The following is a 27,200-nucleotide window of genomic DNA, read 5'->3' as shown; positions in this document are numbered from 1 at the left end:
TATTTAGCTTATATATCCGCTGCCATCAGCTGATTGAATGAAATTTTGTCAACAACGGACAAGTGTGAGCTAGGAACGGTCGATATTGTTTCGCTCTAAGGCGAAGTCAAAAGGAATTAGCTGCGACGGTAGGATACGCAGCAGAATTCCTTACTCAGCTGGTTTGTATAGATTAGCATGCAGTTTAGCTTGCTTTTGAAAGTAGAAATGCTTAATTATTGTTTCAAACACATTGTTTTGTGTTATTGCCAATATTTGCTACAAGTCAAAAATTTATTGGTTTGTGTTATTTCTGTGTTATTAGCATACAGCTGCTTCTCATTGCTAGTTGACCTCCCAGGGCTGATACTCCCCCCTAAAAGGCCCATTAGGTTCGGCCCAAAATCACGTTTTAGGGGGGTTTTCAGACCATGGGGCACTGTCAGTGAATTTGCTACTTTAGGGGGTGTTTCCACAAGCAAGCCAGTACAAGGGCCCATGCTCATTAAGGTTTTATTCAGCCAAAGTATTACCAAGAAATTGCACCGAAATTCCCGTCTTCATTTTAAAGCAGATTGCTGCTGCTTGCTTGCTAACAGGAAAGGAAGGGAAAAGAGACAGTCGACACTGCATCATCTTAGCAACCCTTTAGCAATATATTCAGAATGAGAGAGAGAGAAATCTTTATTTTATATATAGAATTAAGAAAACAACAACGCCTTCAGAATGAATGATATTTATTTCATTGATATTCATTATGTTTTTCTTTGTAAATGAAAATGATGACCTGATGGTTGTTTGGAATCAGTTTTATTAACCCTTTTGCAGGCATAGCGACATTTTGTCGTTTTGCGATACTGATGTTAGTGGGCAGAGCAACTATTATGTCGCCACACGAACGGTTTATATAAAATGATTTATGGTTAGCTAATTGCCTTTTTTGTTTAATTTTTTGCTAATAGTAAGCTACAATATGTTTGTCTCTGTTAGCAACAAAAAAATAAGCCGCCTGCAGAAGAAATAACGATCGTTTTTGCAGTAGCCTACTAAACAAACAAAAAATCCGAAATTAAAACGTATTTAAATAAAATTGAAAATTTTGTTTGTAGCTTTATTTTTTTTATTAATGCAATGAATCATATTGGATGTTTAGCGGGGCGTGGAACCTGGGCGCCCTCTAAGGAACTCCAGTGTTTAGGAGGTGTATTTAAAATTGATCAACCAGGCGATTGGGGGTACAATATCCAAATTCAAATTGACCAACCAGGTGATTGGGGGTACAATAGCCAAATTCAAATTGACCAACCAGGTGATTGGGGGTACAATATCCAAGTCTGGGCCTATCCAGGTGGGTGTTTTTTTCAGAGTATCAGCCCTGGGGTTGACCTGTGCCAATTTCTCAATTGCTTATTTAAGATACAAATACTAACGCTATAGACTATATGGTGATAAAACTTAAGTGTATGAAGGTGTAAATTTATTAAAAATAAACAACATAAAGAGAAAAGGTGAGAAAGAATATCATCAAAAAGTCTAGAAATTGTTTTTGTGAAGGACTATGTCTAAATCACAAATTTAGTAAGGAGTCATTGTCACAATTTCATATAAACTTAATTAAACGATAACAGTATGAGAGACAGAAAAGGCTTGCTTGATACTTTAACGATTTCAAAAAAATTCATAGGCCGCATATTTTGTGCTCGTACTTAGTATTCGACCTCATGTTGAATGAAATAGTTTTTTCTAACAAAACCACCTGTTACGGGCCTGCTACGTATTTATGCTGACTAGTTATGAAATTGTGCATTTGACTACCACTGCTGAGCATACGGGGTTAACTAGTAACTGCGTGGCACCTATGATGATGGCATAAAATAACAAGAGAATTTTAGCATTGTGGGGCAACAGCATTAGATTTTGAACAAATGTAATAATTTGCCTAAAGTTTCATAAAGTACCGGTGAAGTACCTGTTTGTTTGTTTCTGTTGACCAGCATTCTATCGAAGGAATAGAAGGTTTTACATGATGTAAAGCAATAATGACCCACCCGAATTTAATTGGTAATTAGAAACACTATAGAAATCCTCAGAAACCTGCTGAAGCGTCTGAAGACATAAAATTGTAGACTATTGAACTCTGCCATGAGTTCTGTTGCTGTGTGTGAGTAGTAGGCAAATGTGGGACTATCCATGCGGAAGTGACATTATTACTTTTTAACAAACACTGACAAGACATGCCATCTTTGCTGAAACTAAACCGGAACTAGTCCAAGGTTGGAACACCTTCTGCAGCCTGATATTATTGTGCAAAAGATTACAAAAAAAGACAAAATTTCTGTGTGACAACGATATAACACCATGTGTGTGTAATCTTTTGTATAAAACAAAGAACAATAAATATAATGTATATATAATAAATATATAGTATTATTATATATTTATTATACATATGATATTATATATAATAAGCTTGTTTTACATTTATTAGGCCTATATTTATAATTATATATAATAACAAATATAATAAAATACAAAACAAACTTCACACAAAGCTAATTTTTACTCTTACATTGGCAAACAATTCTGTTGGCTACATGCGGAGGTTCAAATAGAGGTGATGCTGTGATGTCAGCAGGTTGCATAACACACTCAGAGTCACGTATTGTCAGCAGGTTGCATAACACGTATTGGAGTCACGTATTGTAAGGCGCTTATTCTACTTGTCAATTCTATCATGACAGAGTTGCATTTCATGTAAGTAGATTATAAAAGGCGCGTGTAAGCTTTCCTAGAAATGGATTGGGTGGGCTTAATAAACACCTACTTTACTGTAAAAATATGTTTAAAAAGATTTCCTTGAAGATTTCTTTGCTTGTCTGATTATGGTAGCTGACAGAGTCTCTCCAGCAATTCATGCTGTGGGCATCTTTACAGTAATCCATGCTGTGGGCATCTTTACAGTAATCCATGCTGTAGGCATCTTTACAGTAATCCATGCTGTAGGCATCTTTAGATTTACCCTTTAACATTAAAACTAGCCGAGCTTTCTCTCCGATAACTATGACTTGTTTTTGGAATTAGCTAGCTACACACATGTATATATAGAACACCAAAATGTTTTATATATACTTATAATTATGATTAAATTGAACGCTTTACTTACCCGCGCAAAGGATGGTATGCTTCTCGCTAAACGAGTTCATCTTATGTTTTGTACCAGTGCTGACTTTGTGATGAACCTGTGATATATCGGCACTGACATCATGTAATTTCTTTAAGGTTATCAGCATTTATTTAAAATTCTAGTTTATTTCATATTAATATATATATAATATAATTATAATATATAATTTACCAATATACAAAACTTGTTTGTACTGGATGAAAGGATTAGCTGGAATTTAAATTGTGCAAAGCGTATTGTTAGGGCCCTGCATCATTGAAAGTAGGATGGTGGTTTAAATTATAAGAATGATCAACAGCATGTATGTGCCCATTTATTTGAGTTATGCGCTGGAGAAATGTGAATAATGTATGTCAAATATGGAGACCTGTGCGCAACTTTGGATGACTTTGAGTTGATTTAATGACTACACATTTTGAGACATTTAAAAGCACGGTGAGTGTTTCTTCACATATATTTCTCTAGTTTGACAACCAACCAATTTTTATAATAATATAAATTATGGCTTATGATTGCATCTGAAATAGTTATTCAAGTTTTAGAATTATATAAAAAAGCTTCCTGTTCAGGCTGCTGCATAGAAATTTTGTGATTTTAAGATTGCATTTCTTTCCATGGTTTGCTTTTCAGTTGCACTGGTCTACAGATGAACCTTTTTTATTTCTCTTTTCAATGTTAGTTATGAGAAAAAGGAAATACCCTTAAGAAGTTATGCAAACCTGGTGAGTACTGTAGGTTATCTGATAAGTACTGTAGGTTATCTGATGAGTACTGTAGGTTATCTGATAAGTACTGTAGGTTATCTGATAAGTAATGTAGGTTATCTGATAAGTACTGTATGTTATCTGATGAGTACTGTAGGTTATCTGATAAGTACTGTAGGTTATCTGATAAGTACTGTAGGTTATCTGATAAGTACTGTATGTTATCTGATGAATACTGTAGGTTATCTGATAAGTACTGTAGGTTATCTGATAAGTACTGTAGGTTATCTGATAAGTACTGTAGGTTATCTGATAAGTACTGTAGGTTATCTGATAAGTACTGTAGGTTATCTGATAAGTACTGTAGGTTATCTGATAAGTACTGTATGTTATCTGATGAGTACTGTAGGTTATCTGATGAGTACTGTAGGTTATCTAATAAGTACTGTAGGTTATCTGATAAGTACTGTAGGTTATCTGATAAGTACTGTATGTTATCTGATGAGTACTGTAGGTTATCTGATGAGTACTGTAGGTTATCTGATAAGTACTGTAGGTTATCTGATAAGTACTCTAGGTTATCTGATAAGTACTGTTTGTTATCTGATAAGTACTGTAGGTTATCTGATAAGTACTGTAGGTTATCTGATAAGTACTGTAGGTTATCTGATAAGTACTGTAGGTTATCTTACAAGTACTGTAGGTTATCTTATAAGTACTGTAGGTTATCTGATAAGTACTGTATGTTATCTGATAAGTACTGTAGGTTATCTGATAAGTACTGTAGGTTATCTGATAAGTACTGTAGGTTATCTGATAAGTACTGTAGGTTATCTGATTAGTACTGTAGGTTATCGTGACGAAAAGACTATTGTTAGTGACTGAAATGCAAAAACATGCACATCATTTTTGGACAAAATCGAACATCTAAAAATCTGCAAAAGCTTCAAATATTTTCACAAGCTTCGATCTGTTTTTCCAAATAAATGAGAAGCTACTTAACTACGTTTGTGAACGAATTGCTTTTACATGGTAGAGTCGTTGTTACGTGGTAATACTGTTAGAGTCGTTGTTACATGGTAATACTGTTAGAGTTGCATTTAACAGCATTAGAATATATTAGAAATATATATTATATATATTAGAAATATTACAATAAATTATTGGTGTCTCACCCACAAACGTCACTCACTGCATTCTTAGAATATAAACAATACAACTCGGAGGCGTTTGCTGCAACTTATCCTCATAGCTGGATTTTGGTTACGCTGAGTTCTACGACAATCCTCTATGATTGCCCGACTTCTATGATAATCTTCTATGATTGCCTGACTTCTATGACAATCCTCTATGATTGCCCGAGTTCTATGACTATCCTCTATGATTGCCCGAGTTCTATGACAATCCTCTATGATTGCCCGAGTTCTATGACTATCCTCTATGATTGCCCGACTTCTATGACAATCCACTATGATTGTCTGAGTTTCATGTGACAACCACATCTGTTCCATTTCATGTCCTATCATACAAGCGAGCCGAGCCCATGTAGCCACATGATTCATATGTTCCTTAGCAAGGGGTGGAATAAGCTACCGTAGTCTGAAGAAGCAGCGCTGTGCAGTACAACTAGTGCTGTATACAGTACATAACAACATGTCTGTTACATTTAGCTAATATAAAGTGCTAGGCAGTGGTTATTGGCAGCCGTTCTAGGCAGCAGTTATGGGCAGCGGCCATAGGCAGCAGTTGTAGGCAGACTATAGTTAGCTGCTGACTCTAACAGAGCAGTTGCATCTCCATTCTCAGCTGAATCAAATCTACTGCTTAATAATTCCATGATGATATGTAAAGATAATAGAATGTACTCCCTGATAATAACCTGTGGTTCATGATAATAGCCTGTGTTCCACGATACTAGCCTGTGTTCCACGATACTAGCCTGTGTTCCATGATAAAAGCCTATTTGCCATGATAATAGCCTGTACGCTATGATAATAGACTGTGCTCCATGGTAATAGCCTATGATTGTAAGAAACAACCAATAAGCACAACATACGGCTAGTTAATCACTGTATTGATTCTACGGAACTTGCTGCTACTTTATATTCTAAGTGTTGAGACATCAGTTGTACAGGCAGGAAAGGGTGAGTGCACCGATGGCAAGTTTAACTCTTACAAGTATCCTATCAGGCTGACAAGTATTATTAGTCAGCATTGGCAGCAATTAATCTCTTGTCAGCATTCCTACATACTATATTACATCTATATGTATATATTTATATGCGTATTTATATGTAGATATTTATATGTATATATCTATATATGTGCAGGCCTACATATGCATATGTATATACATATCTATATGTATCTTTCTCTATATTATTATATGTAATGTATATAAATGTTTTCCATTTTACGTGCAGGTGTTTTTTAACACCTGCGCATAAAACTCAATTGAGCTGCAGAAAATGCGCTATTGGGGACAGCTATGATCTTGAGGTGAGTGCTCAAACACCCAGGTCTCAGGTAAAAGACCCGAGCATAAATTACCACCCATATGGGTTAACCTGTGTGAGGAAAAACTTTATATATATATATATATACGGTATATATTCATGGGGAGATTGCTACAGACAAATTGTGTATTGTAGAGTCCTAGTGATCTATACTCACCTTTAAATTGTATATTGTAGAGCCCTAGTGATCTATATTCACCTTTATGCAACTTGACAATTACTGCTGCCTTTTGGGACTGAACTTTGGGCACGTGGAGCTGTCTCAAATCTCACCAGAGACCCACGGAGGCCTACCTTACAATTAACATGGAGACGCTGACTATGCCCATACCTGTGACCTTGTGGGATGGCTTTGTCAAGGTATTTCTCAGATAATATGAGTACATTTTAGCATAATCTCTCATCCCAGAGGTGACTTAATAGTGTTGGCACAGAGATATGATCGTTTTGTAGAAGTTAGATTGTCAGGGGAGTACAGAGAGGCGTTTCTTTTCAAATAATTGATCTCGAAAAACTCTGGAATATTTTGATTGTTATTAAACGGCTAAGATTGGCCTGAGGCTAAGCTTAGCCTGAGCTTTTAACATTTGTGTACTTATAGTATTCAGTTTGGCCTAATTTCCTTTCAAGTTATACATATTCCATAGATACATGTAGCTCCTACTACAGTATTTCATCATAACTCTATTGTTACACGAAGACATGCCTTCCTTATCCTTAAGTACCCCGCAGTAGTGGCTTACCTTTGCAATAATAATAATAATGATTAGACATTTTCAATAGCCTTTGGTCACCAATCAGCAATAGCCTTTGGTCACCGATCAGTCCTGCTATTCTTCAAGTCATGAAGAGATGACTTGAACATTGTCAATGATTAACCTATGAAAAGGAACAATTTACATACAAAAGGGTTGATAAATCAGCTGTTAAAAGTAGAGGTTAACGATATGGCGATTTAATTGTTGGGCTATTTTTAAGCTTGATGATTTGAAAATCGCCGCCATTTAAATGGTGATTTATCTCACACCGAACGATTTTCAGAGTGATCGATACCGGAACTAAAACACAGGCCTTCTAGTTTTATAATAATCTTATTCCATGGCCTTCCCCGTGCACTTGGGCATTCATGATATAAATTCTTTTATTATCAAGAACACAAAACAGTTTCTTTTCAAGTCAAACCCACAAAAGAATATTAACAAACATTCACAAGTTTTTTTTTATATAATAACATTAATAACAATGCCGCGATATATCGTCTATCATCTATTTGCAATATGGAATTGTTTAGTGGTTTTTAAAAATCGTGAAGTCCTAGTTCAAAGAGGTGAAACCTTAACTGCTGGTTCAACGGTACCACTCATAAATAATCATAACTGCTGGTTCACAGGCTACCACTCATAAATAATCATGTTTGAATTTTATGTCAAACTCCAAAGTCGGTTTGAAGGTAAGATATTGGAGACGCAGCAGTACCTGTCTTACCAAGTTAATACGGTGCACCCCCGGGTTATGATGTACCCCCGGGTTTGGTTAACCTTTGATACGGGTTTATACCTTACGATGTTTTGTCACCCAGCCATATGACATTTTTTTGCTATATGACATCAACAGAAGTTTCTCTGTAAATTAAAATTTGGCAGTCGGTGCGCTGAATACGTCAGAATAACGAAGACTCCAATATGCTATTCGCTGAAATCCCTCCCACAACGCCTGAAAAAGATAATCACTTTCTCAGCTCAACATTATTCGTTATAAGTTATAGTGAAAACGAAACTGGAAACATATCGGTGATAAAATTTGAGATGATGACAAAATCGAAGCTTAGTTTAGTACAATACATATTAAATACTTACTAAAACTTAGCTTTAAGTGTGTGTTTAGTAAGCTAAATTCATTTAAGTTAAATTCAAATTTTATGTAATATGTCTGTCTTGAAGGTAAAAACTCCCTACGGTATGTACTGCACATAGTACATTGTAATGTTACATTTTATTGCAGATCATAGCCATTAAACACACTAAAGTTGCTGTAGGTAACTATAGTTGCTACGGTTAACATACCATTTCGTAATTGATTTTTGATATGTGCAGTACATATACAAAATTTTGATGATTTTTACCAGCTGGTGTTTGCATTAGATAATTACTATAGGTTTTTATACCAGACTATACTACATTTTCGTCATACAATGCCAGCACTGGAACAAATTAATATCATGTGGCTGGGGTGCACTGTACATCCCAATATATTTGCATACTTTGTATGTTGAAACTATTGTACGTTGAATCGAGTATGATTATAAGAGTCCACCATATTTTGTCTAATTCGTTCCCAAACCCAAGAAATAGACGATAAACATTTCAAGATTATGTAAAACTCCGATCAAATTACTGTCACAGAGAGTATCTGATTGTCAACATGGCTGCAGTGAAAGGTTGTTTTACTGCTAACTGCTCTTCGAATATCAACTAGGCTTAGAAAACCTTATGGCCACCAGGTGAAGCCTGCATTGGTAGCATATCGTTGCTCTAGTCTAGTTTCTTATCCATGGATAGCGCTTGGCACCAGACACCTGCTAGGATTTGTCAAGCGCTCCAAGTATAATAACATTGCAGCTGGTTCATAAGAGCCCTTTCATCCCCTCTTTGCACCAACTAATCTTATCAAATGGAAAATAGACTTCAATACCTGCTGATCTTAAAGTTTGTCCTGCGGACAGACGGTGGTTTAATGCATTTTACAGCTTCATTATTGCAGGTTGTTTTTGATTGTGGGGGCTGACCATGTTTGTAGTGCATGATTTTAGTAGCACAACAAGTGTTTGCTCCAATGTCAATACTGAAGACCTACCTATCAGCAAGAGTCCAGGAATAGCTGCTGACAATAAGTCGAACATTGCCCATTATAGTTCCAACTGAGTATGAAGCTGGTTTTAGTCTAAACATAGCAGCGTGGCAGCATAGGTCACGTAGCGGCATGGCAGCATAGATCACTCGTCGGTTTACTCAGCATGTGCTTTTGGAGCCAGAATTAGCTGGCAGTCTTCTTTATTTGTTGCGTGAGCGAATTCTCTTGGCTGTCACACAGGAAGCAACTAAAAACTCATTACCTTCATCAGGCTGCCAACCATTGTGGGGTACTTTCGGAGGCTGTCAAACAATAACACCGCTGTTTGCTGAGACTCAGCTGGTTCCCGAGAATTTCTGCCAATCTTTGGCATTTTGCATGGTATCCACGGAGCGGGCGTCATTAAACCATTTGTTCTCTACTCAGCTGATGTGCTCCTGGCTTATTAACAGTGTCTGCCATGTACTGGAGCGCAAACAATATTGAATACATGAATATGACTCTTTCATAGCCGTATATGACACTGCCAGAGCGTATATGACACTGCCAGAGCATATATGACAGTGCCAGAGCATATATGACAGTGCCAGAGCGTATATGACACTGCCAGAGCGTATAGGACAGTACTAGAGTGCATATGACACTACCAGAGCGTATATGACATTGCCAGTGCGTATATGACATTGCCAGTGCGTATATGACACTGCCAGAGAGTATATGACACTGCTACAGCATATATGACAGTGCTAGAGCGTATATGACACTGCTAGAGTGTATATGACAGTGCTACAGCATATATGACAGTGCCAGAGCGTATATGACACTGCCAGAGCGTATATGGCAGTGCTAGAGCATATATGACACTGCTAGAGCGTATATGGCAGTGCTAGAGCGTATATGACAGTCCTAGAACATGTATGATACTACTAGAATATATACATATACTAACTGAATGCCTGTCGTTGCACAGGTGATACATTAATTCCCCAATGAACTTGAGTAACTTAATCTAGTAACTTTGAGTCAGTCTAAATCTTTACTATAGTAAGAGCTGTGAAGCCATCTTGATGTTACGTATAACATCAAGCTGGCCAATGGTGTTTGCCCGAGAGTTGCGTAAGTATGCACACAATTTTTCTATAGTATGGTAAGGACAACATCGCTTAGTGGTTTAGTACACCTGTCTGCAGACCTCGAGGTTCCAATTTCAAATCCAGTGCGAAGAGAATATTCAGTTTTAGATTGTAATTGCTATAACTGGACACCAACTACAGACGACAGACAAACACTGATATTTATATATAATCGGAGCTGCTAGGGCATATGTGCTGCATCATTACAGCTGAAGACAGCTTGTCAATATCATCTTGTGTTGTAAATAGATACTGTAGGACTTCAGTTGCCAGCCTCTTTGTTTGCGTTGTTTCTTTCTCAAGATGAAAAAGAACGCATTTGGTAGGACAGCAGGTAATGAAGTTTATAAGCACTTTCATATCCCCTACACATGAGGGTATATGGTTGGGTGCATGTGAAGTGTTCATATTCCTACACATGGGGGTATATGGTTGGGTGCGTGTGAGGTGTTCATATTCCTACACATAGGAGGTATATGGTTGGGTACATGTGAAGTGTTCATATTCCTACACATGGGGGTATATGGTTGGGTGCATGTGAGGTGTTCATATTCCTACACATGGGGGTATATGGTTGGGTGCATGTGAAGTGTTCATATTCCGACACACATGAGGGTATATGGTTGGGTGCATGTGAGGTGTTCATATTCCTACACATAGGGGGTATATGGTTGGATGCATGTGAGGTGTTCATATTCCTACACATTCGGGTATATGGGTGGGAGCTGATGCCACGCCTCTTCCAAGGCTGATGCCACGCCTCTTCCAAGGCTGATGCCACACCTCTTCCAAGGCTAATACCACACCTCTTCCAAGGCTGATGCCACACCTCTTCCAAGGCTGATGCCACACCTCTTCCAAGGCTAATACCACACCTCTTCCAAGGCTGATGCCACACCTCTTCCAAGGCTAATGCCACACCTCTTCCAAGGCTGATGCCACACCTCTTCCAAGGTTGACACCAAGCCTTAGCACTGAAGTCTTCATTCGCTATCCTTCGTTTTTTCGTAATGTCACTCTATCATTGTCGGCCATCTCTATAGACAACTTCTATCATTAAAAACACGAAGCTTCTGCAATGAATTTTTGAAAACGATGCTTTTGTTTGCAATTTTTTCATTATAGTATCAAAACAACACCAAACGATACTATTGAATAAGAGAATAATGATGGTTTCCTACCAATATGGCGGCTTTTTCATGAATGAGCGCATGTGCAAACGGCTTGATGGCGTCAAAATAAATGATGGATTGCCTTTATTAGTACTTGATGCATGAGTTACTTGGGGGTTTACGAAGCTGTAGCAAACATGTATGTGTACACCAACAAATAAGCTACAAAGCTAGCTGCCATACCATTCAACATGTAGAGGTGAACTACTTGGCAGGCCAATTAGGAAGCTAACCACCACCCTGCGGACTCAATGCTGGTAGCATTACTGAGAACAGGCTGGTTCATTTGATTAACCGAGATACGCTACTGTCTTTCCCTCTCTGATATGCTCCATAGGTTTGCTGCCATTCAACTTTTGACCTCTATAATCAATCAGCAACAGTCATGCCCATCCTTCACTCTGTAACAATGTTCCATGTAAGACTAGATTTTTACCATTTCGAATAAAGGTACAGCCACACCGTTCTATCTATAAAGGTTCTATCTGAGCGAAAATACATGTAATTGTGCACCAAAAGTTACGTGTGGCCATACCTTTACATTTGTCAAATAACTCAAGTGAACAATTACATAGAAGGTGTGTTGCATTTATGTATTTGGTGCCTTTTCATCATGTAATGATGTTTACTTGATCTTGTTGTGACACAAAAGTAGCATAGACTACATAAATGCAACATGTATGACACCAACTGTAACTATATATACATTATATACATTTGTATATGTTTATAATAACTATAGTGTTGGAAAAGGTTAAAGTTACTTATATTTTTCCATGTTGATGTTTCCATGTCTGTTTCGTGCTTCTGCACTCTTCAGTTGACTGGTGGTGTATCACCACCAGTCATCTGAGAGTTCGGAAGCACGAAACGGACCTGTCGTGACTCCAGAGAGAAACATCAACCTGATAAAAAGTAACTTTAACCTATTCCAACACTCTAGTTATTATAACATTTCACACTTTTCAGAGATAGAGTGCTGTTGGAAGATATTTATTAGATATTTATATTTTTGTACTGTAACTTATTTGGGAGATGCAGAGCTGTGTGGTTATCCAAATAGACCAAACAGATTCTATTTGGACAGAACAACATATAGCATATGGAGTCATCGCTAGAAATTCATGCCTGTGCAATGCACAAACTGGTAGATGGTGTTTCTCCCGATGTAACAGAGTATTATAATTTTTATTTGTGCTCCATTTAATCAGACAAGCTTAACTACGATAAAACACAGCTTGTCTACTGTAAAACACAGCTTGTCTACTGTAAAACGCAGCTTGTCTACTGTAAAACACAGCTTGTCTACTGTAAAATTGTAAAATGAAAGTTGAAATGAAAAACCGCGCATGATTTTCATATTCTGTGCATAAATTTGAACAATCGCTAGTGATAAAATCGCCATCCGTTCACCGAATGTTTATCCGAGTTTGCTAAGGACTTGCTTTATATATTCTTTTACATTGTAAGGATTTCTCCTGAAACCCGTTCATCATTGTTTGCTTCCTGTTTACTTCCTGACTCTCAACTAGCAAGACTAGCAACTGCTAAGAAGAATTTAAAGAAAACAGGCTATGTTACAGCTCTGTATCTTATCAGCTCTGATGGTCTGACACGATTGGTTTATCAGTTAGTAGTTAGCCTGAGGCCCTATGCAAATCATTAACAAAAGTTCTTTCTGCTCAATATTTGTAACAGGCCATGAAGAGCGAAAGTTTGCACTACTGTTTTGCTCCTTTCATGTCACTGATTGCACTGTTGTAGGGTGTGAACTTCTCAATTCCTGGTACTGGTGGTGCCGAGTGTGTTGCCTTCATTCCAACTTCACAGAAGATTGCCGAGACAATTTTTGCTCTTTTCATCAGCTTTACCTTCACATTCGTCGGCTGGAGTAATATCAGCACAGACATGGATCTGCATCACTATGGTATGTTACAGGTCATCACTATGGTATGTTACATGTCATCACTATGGTATGTTACATGTCATCACTATGGTATGTTACATATCATCACTATGGTATGTTACATGTCATCACTATGGTATGTTACACGTCATCACTATGGTATGTTACATATCATCACTATGGTATGTTACACGTCATCACTATGGTATGTTACAGGTCATCACTATGGTATGTTACATGTCATCACTATGGTATGTTACAGGTCATCACTATGGTATGTTACACGTCATCATTATGGTATGTTACATGTCATCACTATGGTATGTTACACGTCATCACTATGGTATGTTACACGCCATCACTATGGTATGTTACACGTCATCACTATGGTATGTTACACCTCATCACTATGGTATGTTACACGTCATCACTATGGTATGTTACACGTCATCACTATGGTATGTTACAGGTCATCACTATGGTATGTTACATGTCATCACTATGGTATGTTACAGGTCATCACTATGGTATGTTACACGTCATCATTATGGTATGTTACATGTCATCACTATGGTATGTTACACATCATCACTATGGTATGTTACACGCCATCACTATGGTATGTTACACGTCATCACTATGGTATGTTACACCTCATCACTATGGTATGTTACACGTCATCACTATGGTATGTTACACGTCATCACTATGGTATGTTACATGTCATCACTATGGTATGTTACATGTCATCACTATGGTATGTTACACGCCATCACTATGGTATGTTACACGTCATCACTATGGTATGTTACACCTCATCACTATGGTATGTTACACGTCATCACTATGGTATGTTACACGTCATCACTATGGTATGTTACAGGTCATCACTATGGTATGTCACATGTCATCACTATGGTATGTTACAGGTCATCACTATGGTATGTTACACGTCATCATTATGGTATGTTACATGTCATCACTATGGTATGTTACACGTCATCACTATGGTATGTTACACGCCATCACTATGGTATGTTACACGTCATCACTATGGTATGTTACACCTCATCACTATGGTATGTTACACGTCATCACTATGGTATGTTACACGTCATCACTATGGTATGTTACATGCCATCACTATGGTATGTTACACATCATCACTATGGTATGTTACACACCATTGTTGTCTGTGAAAGTTTATTCAGCTCTTGCGACCTGTTAACTTCGCATTCCAGGATTTTGACAACTAGAGATCTTTTCATATTGTTTACTCAATACCTAACTGTAGATTTGCCTCCTCCTGACCTGCCTGCCAAACTCTGTAAACCTATCATTATCGCTGCCTAGACAGGAGATCATCTTTAAGCTGTCTAGTGAGTTGTGGCTGTGTTTATTTCTCTGGTGCGTATAGGCATAGGTTAGGAGTTTCCTACCAGGGGTGATGGGCCATATCAGCTCGATAGGAGGTCACTGACAGTTATATCAGCAATGGAAGCTGTGTTATAAACTAATTGCATGACTAGATTAGACCGGGTTCTTAGACTAGGTTTTAGAACGAGTTGATAGACCTGGTTGATAGACCTGGTTCTTAGACTTTAGTCCAGGTTTTTAGACCTGGTACTTGGGCAAGGTTCTTAAAACAGGTTCTTAGACCAGATTCTACGAGAGTCTTGTGTGTAGAGAACCGTGAGATAGAAAATATATTTTCATATTTAGCCATGGTTTGAGGTCAAATGAGTATAAAGTAAATGCATTGTGGGATAGCTGAATTTAGTAAGTTTCCAAACATTTTGTAAGTGTGCTTTCAGTCATGAAAATCCAAAGACTGAAGCCTGAGTGTATTAAAAAACTTTTCACATAGCGATCATTAGCCGCCTCCGGTTGGATCCCATTCTATACTAACAGAGGTGTCGCCATACTTTCATAGCTTTCATCCTAGTGCTTCAGAACCCCCTCAGATGGGCGGCTCGTATGGCCCCTACAGAGGGCGAGTACTTCGTCTGCTGCCACTTGCAATGGATCTATGTTAAGGCGGACTTGCTTATGAATTTTTACCTCTTGATCGATACATAGCTAGTCTGATGGCCCTGGTCACCCGAGCAATGGCCAGATTTTCAATTAGAATCGTATGGCGTGACTGCAACGCTCTAAGCATGTTTATTATTGATCTCTTTGGAACTGGATAGAATGGTTTCGCCTTTGACTTTTGTTTGGCCTCGCAATTATCACTTGTTCGGCTCTCAGACATCTGGTTAGCTTCCACAATCCTAGCAATTAAATCAAGCTGAGCTGTCAACCGGAGGGACAATAGGAAGCAGCTCCCATTGGCTGAATCGATAAGCGCTGCTAGTCTTGTACAAAAATTGTGAGTGCTCAGTGGATCAATAAGCTATGACAGTTGGAGGCTTCTGACCTTGTTTGCTTGTTTGCATTGGCCTTAAATGGCAGTACATGACACCCACAGGGCCGTTCTCTTCCATCAGCACTCATGTCTGTCCTCTTTGTCTTATGTCTTCATTAGTTAACCTTCTGTTTAAATTCATCTGTTCAAAGATCGAAACCCACACGAACCGTTCTCTTCCATCAGCACTCATGTCTGTCCTCTTTGTCTTATGTCTTCATTAGTTAACCTTCTGTTTAAATTCATCTGTTCAAAGATCGAAACCCACACGAAATTGTAATATATTTCATCAAAAAGTATCGGTATTTTTCTATTATTTGCTATTGTTTTTTGTATTTGAGTTTATCTGACTGCCAGGATGTGTCAAGGTTAACATCCACAAAACTTCATCGCCGTTAAATCAATTGGAAGAAAAATACGTGCGGAATGACATCACTAGTGGCTATAGTTGAGATTGGCTCCTGTGTTCAAGCTACTGTATTACACGTCTCTACTCTGTCAGTCTCAAAGCAACTAGAGACATCATAATCACACTTTTTCATGATCTGAGTGTTTTTAACTGCAATCAAGTTTGGTCGATTTTCCAACATCAAAAACGATAGCAAATGATAGAAAAATTATTAATACTTTCTGATAAAAACTCCTAAAAAATTTTTAAAAGATTTAATATATATCATGAGGTGATGTAGTTGATGCCTTCCCATATTATAAAGCGGATATTCTGTTATCTGTAGAAGATAGGCGGATATCTCTCACAAGACAGTTGATGTTGACAGCATTGTGTCTTGTATTCGGAGTAGAAGTTGGTTATAAGTTGTCAACAAGCACAGTCATATGGTTGGCAAACCCCTGTCACCTACTTACCATGACTCAGGTTAGTACATCTACTTACTATGACTCAGGTTAGTGCATCTACTCACTATGACTCGGGTTAGTACATCTACTCACTATGACTCGGGTTAGTACATCTACTCACTATGACTCAGGTTAGTGCATCTACTCGCTATGACTCAGGTTAGTGCATCTACTCACTGGGACTCAGGTTATTGCATCTACTCACTATGACTCAGGTTAGTACATCTACCTACTATGACTCAGGTTAGTACATCTACTCACTATGACTTAGGTTAGTGCATCTACTCACTGTGACTCAGGTTAGTGCATCTACTCACTATGACTCAGGTTAGTGCATCTGCTCAATGTGACTCAGGCTAGGGCATCTACGCACTATGACTCAGGTTAGTGCATCTGCTCAATGTGACTCAGGTTAGTGCATCTACTCACTGTAACTCAGGTTAGTACATCTACTCACTGTGACTCAGGTTAGTACATCTACTCACTATGATTCAGGTTAGTACATCTGCTCACTATGACTCAGGTTAGTGCATCTACTCACTATGACTCAGGTTAGTACATCTACTCACTATGACTCAGGTTAGTGCATCTACGCACCATGACTCAGGTTAGTGCATTCACTCAATGTGACTCAGGTTAGTGCATCTACTCACTGTGACTCAGGTTAGTACATCTACTCACTGTGACTCGGGTTAGTACATCTACTCACTATGACTCGGGTTAGTACATCTACTCACTATGGCTCAGGTTAATACATCTACTCACTATGGCTCAGGTTAGTGCATCTACTCACTGTGACTCAGGTTAGTACATCTACTCACTGTGACTCAGGTTAGTACATCTACTCACTATGACTCAGGTTAGTACATCTGCTCACTATGACTCAGGTTAGTACATCTACTCACTATGACTCAGGTTAGTATATCTACTCACTATGACTCAAACAATGACACAATTAGGCTGTGATAGGGGAGACGTGCTCCTGCCATGACTTTGAAGTAAACAGATGTGTCAGCACAGCTGGCAACTAATGAACTGTCAACTCTTTGGAAAGGATGTGGGGTGCTTCTTTTTTCGTTCATATTATTGTCAATGAGAGACTCGCAAACTATACTAATCACACAAGAGGGCACTGAATTCATGTTGGTTTCATTCTAATATGAAAACACCAGCCATATTTGTGTCTGTTTTTAACCATTGCAAACTGACGATGCTTGATTATGCTAGGCATTTACATACTGCTTAGAACTTTCTCTAGTTTAGCTTAGGCACATCAGAGGGACGCAGCATGCTGTGTCTCAGAACTGCTTTCGAGGGAAGACAACTCTGGGTCCCTCTTCAGCTATAACAGCCTCTCATGATTAAAACTGACTCTAAATAAGCATAGTTTTTAGCGGACATTTACAGGACCTCAGGCAATGCTAGTAGTAAACTGCGCATCTACCTTTTTGCGATGTTCTAAAGCTGTTAGCATTGCCTGAATAGATGCTTGTATTTTTGCAGATAGTACTGCTGGCAGCACCCCCGATGAGGTGGGTTACCATAGTCTTCAGGGTGATGATGCATTCGCTGCACGTCGCTGTCGTTGCTATCTTGCTTCCGGTTACTAACACTCGAATGGTAAGGATAATTACGGTGTGACCCCCGCCCTTACTTCTACTGTCTTATATGAGCAGTTCCTCAGGCTAATAGTTGTCTGTCCCTCTCTTCTCCTTTGAAGGTTGACTTGCAACAAAATTCACATTACAGTTATTTGGTATCAAAAGGTTCACCATGTTTTACCCTGCTGTGTTGTAGGTGCAAAATGTGTGGAAATGTGATCACAAGCTCTTAAAGCTAAAAACGAACAGTTAATCGCAGCCATCACAAAAAACGCCGTAGTTTGGAATCTCTTTATTTTGATGACGTTCTCAAACATTTTGGTTATTGTTTTGACACCTGATGTTATCACGTAAAATTAAAGGCCAATAAAAGGCTCAACATAAAATGTCTCGTAGCACTAGTTTATGACAAACACTTCGGGTTCTACCGGAAGGCCTGTATCAATTAGAGATGCTCACTACTTTAGAGTTTCGTTTCAGCCAGGTCTAATTATCTAGTCGTAATCTGATCATATGACCCATACTTTCTGCCAAATGGCGCGGACAATTTCTGCGGCTTTTTTGGACTATCACAGTTGACCAACAAGCTACTCATGTTTATCAGAGGATGATATGCACTCCTTTTTTGGACTATCACAGTTGACCAACAAGCTCATGTTTATCAGAGGATGATATGCACTCCTTTTTTGGACTATCACAGTTGACCAACAAGCTACTCGTGTATATCAGAGGATGATATGCACTCCTTTGAGCTAAGACTAAAACAATTAAACGAATTTTTACGGTATGTTTTGAGATATCAGTCCTCATTGTGACAGCATTACAACGATAATGAAAATGATGCGTAAGGACGATAGACATGGTTTTATTGAATGCGTGAAGTATATGTGTGAAAATATCTCGACGAATGAGGTTGCATGAAAGTGTAAACAGTAGCCATGGTGTTCAGCTACATCCTATTTGAGCCGTTTTGGAAAGGGTTTCCAATCTACAGCGTTTTTGTGATAGCTGCGATTAGCTGTTCAATTTTTAGCAGTTAAGCGCTTGCAATCTCATTTCCACATATTTTGCGCCTACAACACAGCAGGGTAAGACATGGTGAACTTTTTGATACCAAATAACTGTAATGTGAATTTTGTTGCAAGTAAACCTTTAATGTTGTGTCACTGACTATTGCAACCTTGGGCATTCCTTACAGCAGCATATGCTGTCTGTTGTAGCCATATAGCTTTAGTCCCCTAATGCGGTAAGGAACGCAGGCTCAATAACACCAGCAGTTTCTTGGCTAGCAGGAGAGTGTCTGTTTGCCATTATTAACGCTCTCATTCTTCTCTTTCCGATTTAAAAACTTGTTAAAGAACAGAGAAAGCATAATGTTATTATGCTTTATTAGTTATTTTGAGGTGTTGACTGATGTTCTAAAAAAAGAATCAAGGAGATTGACCCACTAGAAGCTGAGATATAGCCAGCCAAACACAGGTCTACCTAATAAAGAATCAGAGGAAAACCCTTCGAAAATCCCGAGAACTGTGACGTATGAAATCGACTTAATGGTCATGTGTCGGAGTTGCGCACCCTTACCGCCGTTACGTATAATGATTGTTTTGGCTACGAGATGTGAAACGCTTCTCGCGATAGTAAATAATTTACAGACTAGCTCTGGTTTCTCAGGAAAATCAACCAAACATTGTGTGGTAAAGGCATTTGCCCACAACCCCTCGCCATGGTTTTTCAAAACAGAAGAGCAGATTTTGACTATTGTGCTTCAAATTTTAACTCGATCTCCACGGATATGCTCCAAAGATCCTCTGTTCAACGAATGGCGCGTGTATAGTCTATATGTGACATCCGCGATTTGCAGTTGGTTTAGAATAAGAAATGGGAGTGTGACTTTTTGTTCATTCATCATTTTTCTACTGTGTATCTACTGCAGCAATCAGTTGATTTTCATGATTATCGTCACTATTAACAGACTGTAAGTTCACTACAGCCATAATCTTAAAAAGAATAACTTGACCGTGCTGCTCTTGCTGTGAGAAAAGAAAACGATAACTTTTGATTTGATTTTTCTATTGATCTATTATCTTATCTATGATTATTTTTTATGATTAATATAATAATCATAATGCATATTACACAAAATAATAATATAACTGCGTATAGAATAAATGATGTAACTAATATAATTTGTAGAAAATTCCAAATGATAATCGAGATTGATGATTGATTTAATTGATTCCATTTATAAGCTATAGTTAAAAAATCTGAACAACGCTAAAGATGAGTCTGAATAGGGAAGCTAAGTAGGAGAACAACAAAACTGAGCTGAACTAGCAAGATAGCGAAATGTTGCGAAATAATAGATGCGTGTAATTATTCTATGCTAAAACTAATCTACACGTCAGAGGGACTGGTTCGGAATTCTCAGAGCAATGATTGTTAGGCCCAATTTGATTGTTCTATACTTCCAGGGATTAAACCAATTAAAACGCCGTGATTGTTATAGGAGAGCACATTAGTTGGCTTAATTGACCAATGGCACACGAGTCGATTTCATACGTCATATATTGATGATTACCAAAACACTTATGTTTTTTTGGTAGACCTGTGTTTGGCTGGCTATATCTCAGCTTCTGGTTGGTCAATCTCCTTGATTCTTTTTTAGAACATCAGTCAACAACTCAAGATAAATAATAAAGCATAACAATATTATGCTTTCTCTATTCTTTAACTCAGATTGACACCATCTATTTGTGCACTATATCTGTATCCACTCCTAGTATCTCTATTTATAACTGGTACATCTATTTATAGCTGTCCATCTGTATCCACTCCTCGTATCTCTATTTATTACTGGTACATCTATCTATTATAGCTGTCCATCTGTATCCACTCCTAGTATCTCTATTTATAACTGGTACGTCTATCTATTGCTGTCCATCTGTATCCACTCCTAGTATCTCTATTTATAACTGGTACATCTATCTATAGCTGTCCATCTGTATCCACTCCTAGTATCTCTATTTATAACTGGTATGTCTATCTATAGCTGTCCATCTGTATCCACTCCTAGTATCTCTATTTATAACTGGTATGTCTATCTATAGCTGTCCATCTGTATCCACTCCTAATATCTCTATCTATAGCTGTCCATCGGTATCCACTCCTAGTATCTCTATTTATAACTGGTACATCTATCTATTATAGCTGTCCATCTGTATCCACTCCTAGTATCTCTATTTATAACTGGTACGTCTATCTATTGCTGTCCATCTGTATCCACTCCTAGTATCTCTATTTATAACTGGTACATCTATCTATAGCTGTCCATCTGTATCCACTCCTAGTATCTCTATTTATAACTGGTACATCTATCTATAGCTGTCCATCTGTATCCACTCCTAGTATCTCTATTTATAACTGGTATGTCTATCTATAGCAGTCCATCTGTATTCACTCCTAGTATCTCTATTTATAACTGGTATGTCTATCTATAGCTGTCCATCTGTATCCACTCCTAGTATCTCTATTTATAACTGGTATGTCTATCTATAGCTGTCCATCTGTATCCACTCCTAATATCTCTATCTATAGCTGTCCATCGGTATCCACTCCTAGTATCTCTATTTATAACTGGTACATCTATCTATTATAGCTGTCCATCTGTATCCACTCCTAGTATCTCTATTTATAACTGGTACGTCTATCTATTGCTGTCCATCTGTATCCACTCCTAGTATCTCTATTTATAACTGGTACATCTATCTATAGCTGTCCATCTGTATCCACTCCTAGTATCTCTATTTATAACTGGTACATCTATCTATAGCTGTCCATCTGTATCCACTCCTAGTATCTCTATTTATAACTGGTATGTCTATCTATAGCAGTCCATCTGTATTCACTCCTAGTATCTCTATTTATAACTGGTATGTCTATCTATTAATAGCTGTCCATCTGTATCCACTCCTAGTATCTCTATTTATAACTGGTATGTCTATCTATAGCTGTCCATCTGTATCCACTCCTAATATCTCTATCTATAGCTGTCCATCGGTATCCACTCCTAGTATCTCTATTTATAACTGGTACATCTATCTATAGCTGTCCATCTGTATCCACTCCTAGTGTCTCTATTTATAACTGGTATGTCCATATATAGCTGTTCATCTGTATCCACTCCTAATATCTCTATTTATAACTGGTACATCTATCTATAGCTGTCCATCTGTATCCACTCCTAGTATCTCTATTTATAACTGGTATGTCTATCTATAGCTGTCCATCTGTATCCACTCCTAGTATCTCTATTTATAACTGGTATGTCCATCTATAGCTGTTCATCTGTATCCACTCCTAATATCTCTATTTATAACTGGTATGTCTGTCTATAGCTGTCCATCTGTATCCACTCCTAGTATCTCTATTTATAACTGGTATGTCTATCTATAGACGTCGACTAGCGTTCACATATAATTATCAACTTCCTCTCTTTGTACAGAGCTACTGGCCCATAATTTGTCATTACTTTCTTTCCATCCCCCCTCTCTCTTTTCTGGCTGTCATTTCACTGTTTTTATTGGCCATTATTAATTTCCACTTTAGAGCTAGTAACTACTTTTAGTGTAGTTTCAAGGTCGCTGATGGGTGCTCTGACAGATATAAATGCTTACCTGTGACTGAAAGGACAACTGTGTGCTGTATTTTTGTGGCTTTTCGCTGGTTTAACTTGGTTAGTTGCCAATGATGTCTGGTAGGGAAGGGCAACTCTCCCCTTTTTGATAAAAGAAGTTATTTTGTTGACACTTTCAATCTTGTATGGCCAAGTTTTTGCTTTATCTAAAGATATATAATACTCCAGCAAAACAAACCAAAAACTTTTTTTCTAATGAGATCTATCATTGAACTACAATTGTTTCGAGACGAAATACTTTCATCGTTGTTAAAATTCATCTCGAATGGTTATGGTAAGTTCAGTAAACTTGCTTTTGTTACGTTGCCATAAAATTAAATAATTCAATACCAGCCACTATAAATGTACGGTTACCTCGTCATATTATCCAATTTTTCTTAGTAAACTTTGTGCAATAGCTTTAATCAAACATTTGTATAGAAAATATATATATATATGTATATATATAATTATTATAATTATAGTTATGTATTTATATATAACTAACTAGAGTATTATAACTAGAGCGTTTAGAGCGTAGAGTGCTGTTAGCAGTTGGCCTGACCACTTATCTATTACATATGTGTATTGCAATTCACCCGAACTTATAGAAAGTATGATAATTCATAGTGTAAAAAGTCCGGTATCTGAAAAAAACAGAATTGCGCAGTTTAATCAAAATGCTAGGAGATAAGCTCATGTCACAATTTCTGTTTAGATGTGTGTGTCATGTACTTGTAATGTATATGTATGTTCATCGTTTGTTTGCTTTTTCAACTGTTTGTTTACTTTTTGTGTTTGCTTGTGTAACATAATCTACATGTAAAGCTGCCCTCCGCATGCCTTCTGCCTAACTCGTACATGCTCTGTGTTTGTTTTTTTTCTAAATCCTCCCGAGTTTCTTAGATCTTTCTGGACTGTTTATGTTCGTTCTAGAATTTTCTAGAAAGGATCTACCGTAAAACCTCTAATAGAGCGCCGTGGCGTTTAATTAGAGGTTTTACAGTAGTTTATCAGTATATGATTTAACTGAGAGGCAGTATTTCAGGTATTACTCAGTGTAGTTACTCTGTTTAACATGCAATAAATTGACTCGTATTCCAACAACCAATCAACCAGCTTGTTGAACAACCTGGTGACAGCCATAAACTTGCAACTCCAGAGTTTTAAAAAGTGATTGATAGTTTTTATATACCCTCTGTTTTTGACGCTAGTAGTAATTAGGATATCACTATGTGACCAAAGATTTTAAGACCACCATCTTGTTTGTAAAATCTTTTACAATATTCAGCAGTTTAGTGCTATCTATTCTCTGTCCATGAAGTCTAGAATCGATGTAGAGGGCTGACTTCACTTTGCTTTAGTATCGCGAAGTCTCCTTTTGCTGTCTTTAGGCTTGTAAGCTTATAGACATAGACATCAGTGAAATAGAACTGTGCTATGCATGCACCGTGTCTACTAATGCTAGGTGTTTGCATAGCTTCTGGTGTTGCTGAGCTCTCTGTCTGAGCGGTACGGGTGTCATGAGCATTTGGTATCGCAATCTTCCATTTATTCTCCAACTCTATCAGAGATCCTTAGCCCTAGGATAGCTTAAGTTATACTCTCAGTATTTCTTCCTGTAATGCTATTTTTGATGAAGAGGTTTTTGGTAGATTTGTGAGGAACCAGTAGGTGGCATCGTGTTTTCACAAGGCTTGTTAAGTATTTGCATAAAAATGTGAAATGCATGAAAAGTTGCCTATATCAATGTACTTCTATTCGCAAGGCTTGTTCAACAGATGAAGCTGGAAAATATTTACTATAATAAGTTTGGTCTCCGTCTGCTTAAAGCCACGCTTAAATGTTAGGAAATAAGTTTGCTTTCAACCGGCTCAGACTCCCAACTTTCGGCTTTGTTGCCTATCAATCTACCGAGTGCCTTAACTGACCACTTTGGTGCAAGTTATTGTACCTGCCGATCTCTCACGGTGGGCCACGCCGCCAGGATATTGGTTGGTTGCCTATCGATCTACCGAGTGCCCTAACTGACCACTTTGGTGCAAGTTATTGTACCTGCCGATCTCTCACGGTGGGCCACGCCGCCAGGATATCGGTTGCTATAAAAAGTCATGAACTTGGCTGAAAACATGTAGAATGTCTGTTCGAGTTTGTTTATTGTTAGTTTTATTACCACAAAACTAATATAAAACTAATATAAAACTAATGTGTCTTTATGCGCTTTTAGCTTACATTTGAAGTGGTCATATACTGGGTTCAGCATATCATGATAGTTACCATACCTATCATCCTTCTCTACCAAAGAGGTGAGTCCTTTTATCTATGTATCGCTATTGTTCACTTCTCGGCATCAAGAGTACATCCTACACTAGCTCTGTAACCTTTCATAATTGCTTGCAGGCCCCTACACTACAGAACCTTTCAAAGAGTGGGGCTGGTCTGTCATGGCTCTCGGTATTCTCTACTTTATCTACTGGATCCCTGTTCAAGGGCTATGCATTGTGAGTAGGACCAACTCTAATCATTCTGTTGCTGCTGGCCAATATGCCTAAAACTAAGTTTTACAATCATAACATAATCATAGACAATGATAACATTGTCTTAGAACTCCTATAGAAATTGCCATGCGTTTTACTTGTTTATGCTAGATTCTTTCATTGTATCATTTGTTTATCTGTAGCCAATAGGAATAGCACATACATGTATGCTTACTCTCAGTCGTTAGAATTCAAATATGTTTTCTCGTAGCCAATAGATTTCAAATGTTTACTTGTAGCCAATAGAATTGAAATATGTTTCTTGTAGCCAATAGAATTTAAATGTTTACTTTTAGCTGTTAGGATTCAGATTTAAAATAGCTAACTATAATAATTAATGCTTAAGACATCAATTTTATTTAAAAATTAATTATGAGTAAGAATTTTTATCCCTAAACGTGTCCATATATGCTAGTATTCATATGTCCATATGTGGTAGTATTCATACGTCCATATATAAAAGTGGTATTCATGAGTGAAAGTCAGAACCTATCATTGGCTATTTCACTGGTTAGTCTTTTCCACTCACCAAGAATAGATTCACCTGCTTAAGGCTGTCTAGATATCGACTCTGCTCTGCGTGCTGCTCCATCATTTGCTTCTCTAGCAATTGCTTATTCTCATTGCAGCTCACGGAAGTCAACCTCAACAACATGGTCTGTCCGGCGATATCCGACCCTTTTTATGGCCGATTCTACCGACTGATAGCGATGGGCCACTGCGCTGTCTGTATACTAGGCTTTGGCAAACTCTACACTTACCTCTCTTTGAAAGTCATTGACAAGCTGCGAGCCTGCAGCTACACACAACACAACCGGAGTACCTCACTCGAACCGGCCAATGGGATATCAAATCCCACAATATTAGTCAATGGAACAGCGGCCACAAATGGACACGCGACCAAGAGCGATTAATATATACGTTATTTGTTGGCGGGGGTCATCCATCACGACCTTTGCTGCTCTGTTAGCGGCAAGGTTGTGGTTGCTGCTTGTTGATATTCACTTGACATTGTTTTGTGTCTGAACTTTTTAGCATGTAAAATGTTACTCAAATTTCATTTCCAGTCAAGCAAGCAAACTCGCTAAAGCAACTTGTTCTTGACCAACACGAAAGCCTTAGCTCCTTGTCCTACCGGCCCCCTGTGTGCATGCACCTATTTCTTTAGAAGTTATTTTTTGTATTTAGGTTTCAAACTTAACTGGTTTGTTCATCATAAATGGACAAATAGCCCGAGTATTAATTTATCATCTATTATGCATGTAGGAACGGTAGCCGTTGAACTCTCACAATTTCTTAGAATAGATGCATCCAATCGGATGAACGATAGATCTCGTAGGAACTGCAACTCCGTCGACATATCTTTTAAGATTTCTTTATAACCTACCTGGTCTACCATTAAGTAGATCATCTCGACTTATCAAACGTTGTTTTTGACTGTCTTTAGGAATTCTAAGTTTATAATACGCTTCACACTAACAGTCAAGCCTATCATAGCCTATGGTCCACTTATTTATTATTCTTTGTGCAATCTTCGCTTTTTTGTGCAATAGTATGAATATTTTCATGAAATCCTGATAATTATCATTATTCTTGAAATAAACATAGATGCAAGCGAATGAATGAATAAAGTTTCTGATAGCTCTCTTAAACGAGCCATTTGCAGAGGAGAGACAAAAGCACC

General features: G+C 37.9%; 1 protein-coding gene across 2 annotated transcripts; it reads left to right on the top strand.

Annotated features, from left to right (window-relative positions):
• The first annotated feature begins 17 nt into the window (after window positions 1–17).
• LOC137401476 (transmembrane protein 164-like) lies at window positions 18–27,129 on the top strand. 2 transcript variants are annotated; one of them, XM_068087841.1, is made up of 8 exons: window positions 18–128; window positions 6,561–6,743; window positions 13,303–13,465; window positions 16,586–16,725; window positions 18,210–18,326; window positions 25,207–25,285; window positions 25,380–25,480; window positions 26,146–27,129. In XM_068087841.1, the coding sequence occupies exons 2-8, from the start codon at window positions 6,690–6,692 to the stop codon at window positions 26,428–26,430; spliced, it is 939 nt and encodes a 312-aa protein (XP_067943942.1). In that variant the 5' UTR covers window positions 18–128; window positions 6,561–6,689; the 3' UTR covers window positions 26,431–27,129. The 2 variants fall into 2 exon arrangements, with proteins under 2 accessions (XP_067943942.1, XP_067943941.1); XM_068087840.1 differs by having other exon boundaries at window positions 56–161.
• Window positions 27,130–27,200: the final 71 nt, after the last annotated feature.

This window comes from Watersipora subatra, chromosome 8, assembly GCF_963576615.1.
Source record: "Watersipora subatra chromosome 8, tzWatSuba1.1, whole genome shotgun sequence".
Taxonomy (NCBI): domain Eukaryota; kingdom Metazoa; phylum Bryozoa; class Gymnolaemata; order Cheilostomatida; family Watersiporidae; genus Watersipora; species Watersipora subatra.
This window is presented reverse-complemented; position numbering and strand designations above follow the sequence as displayed.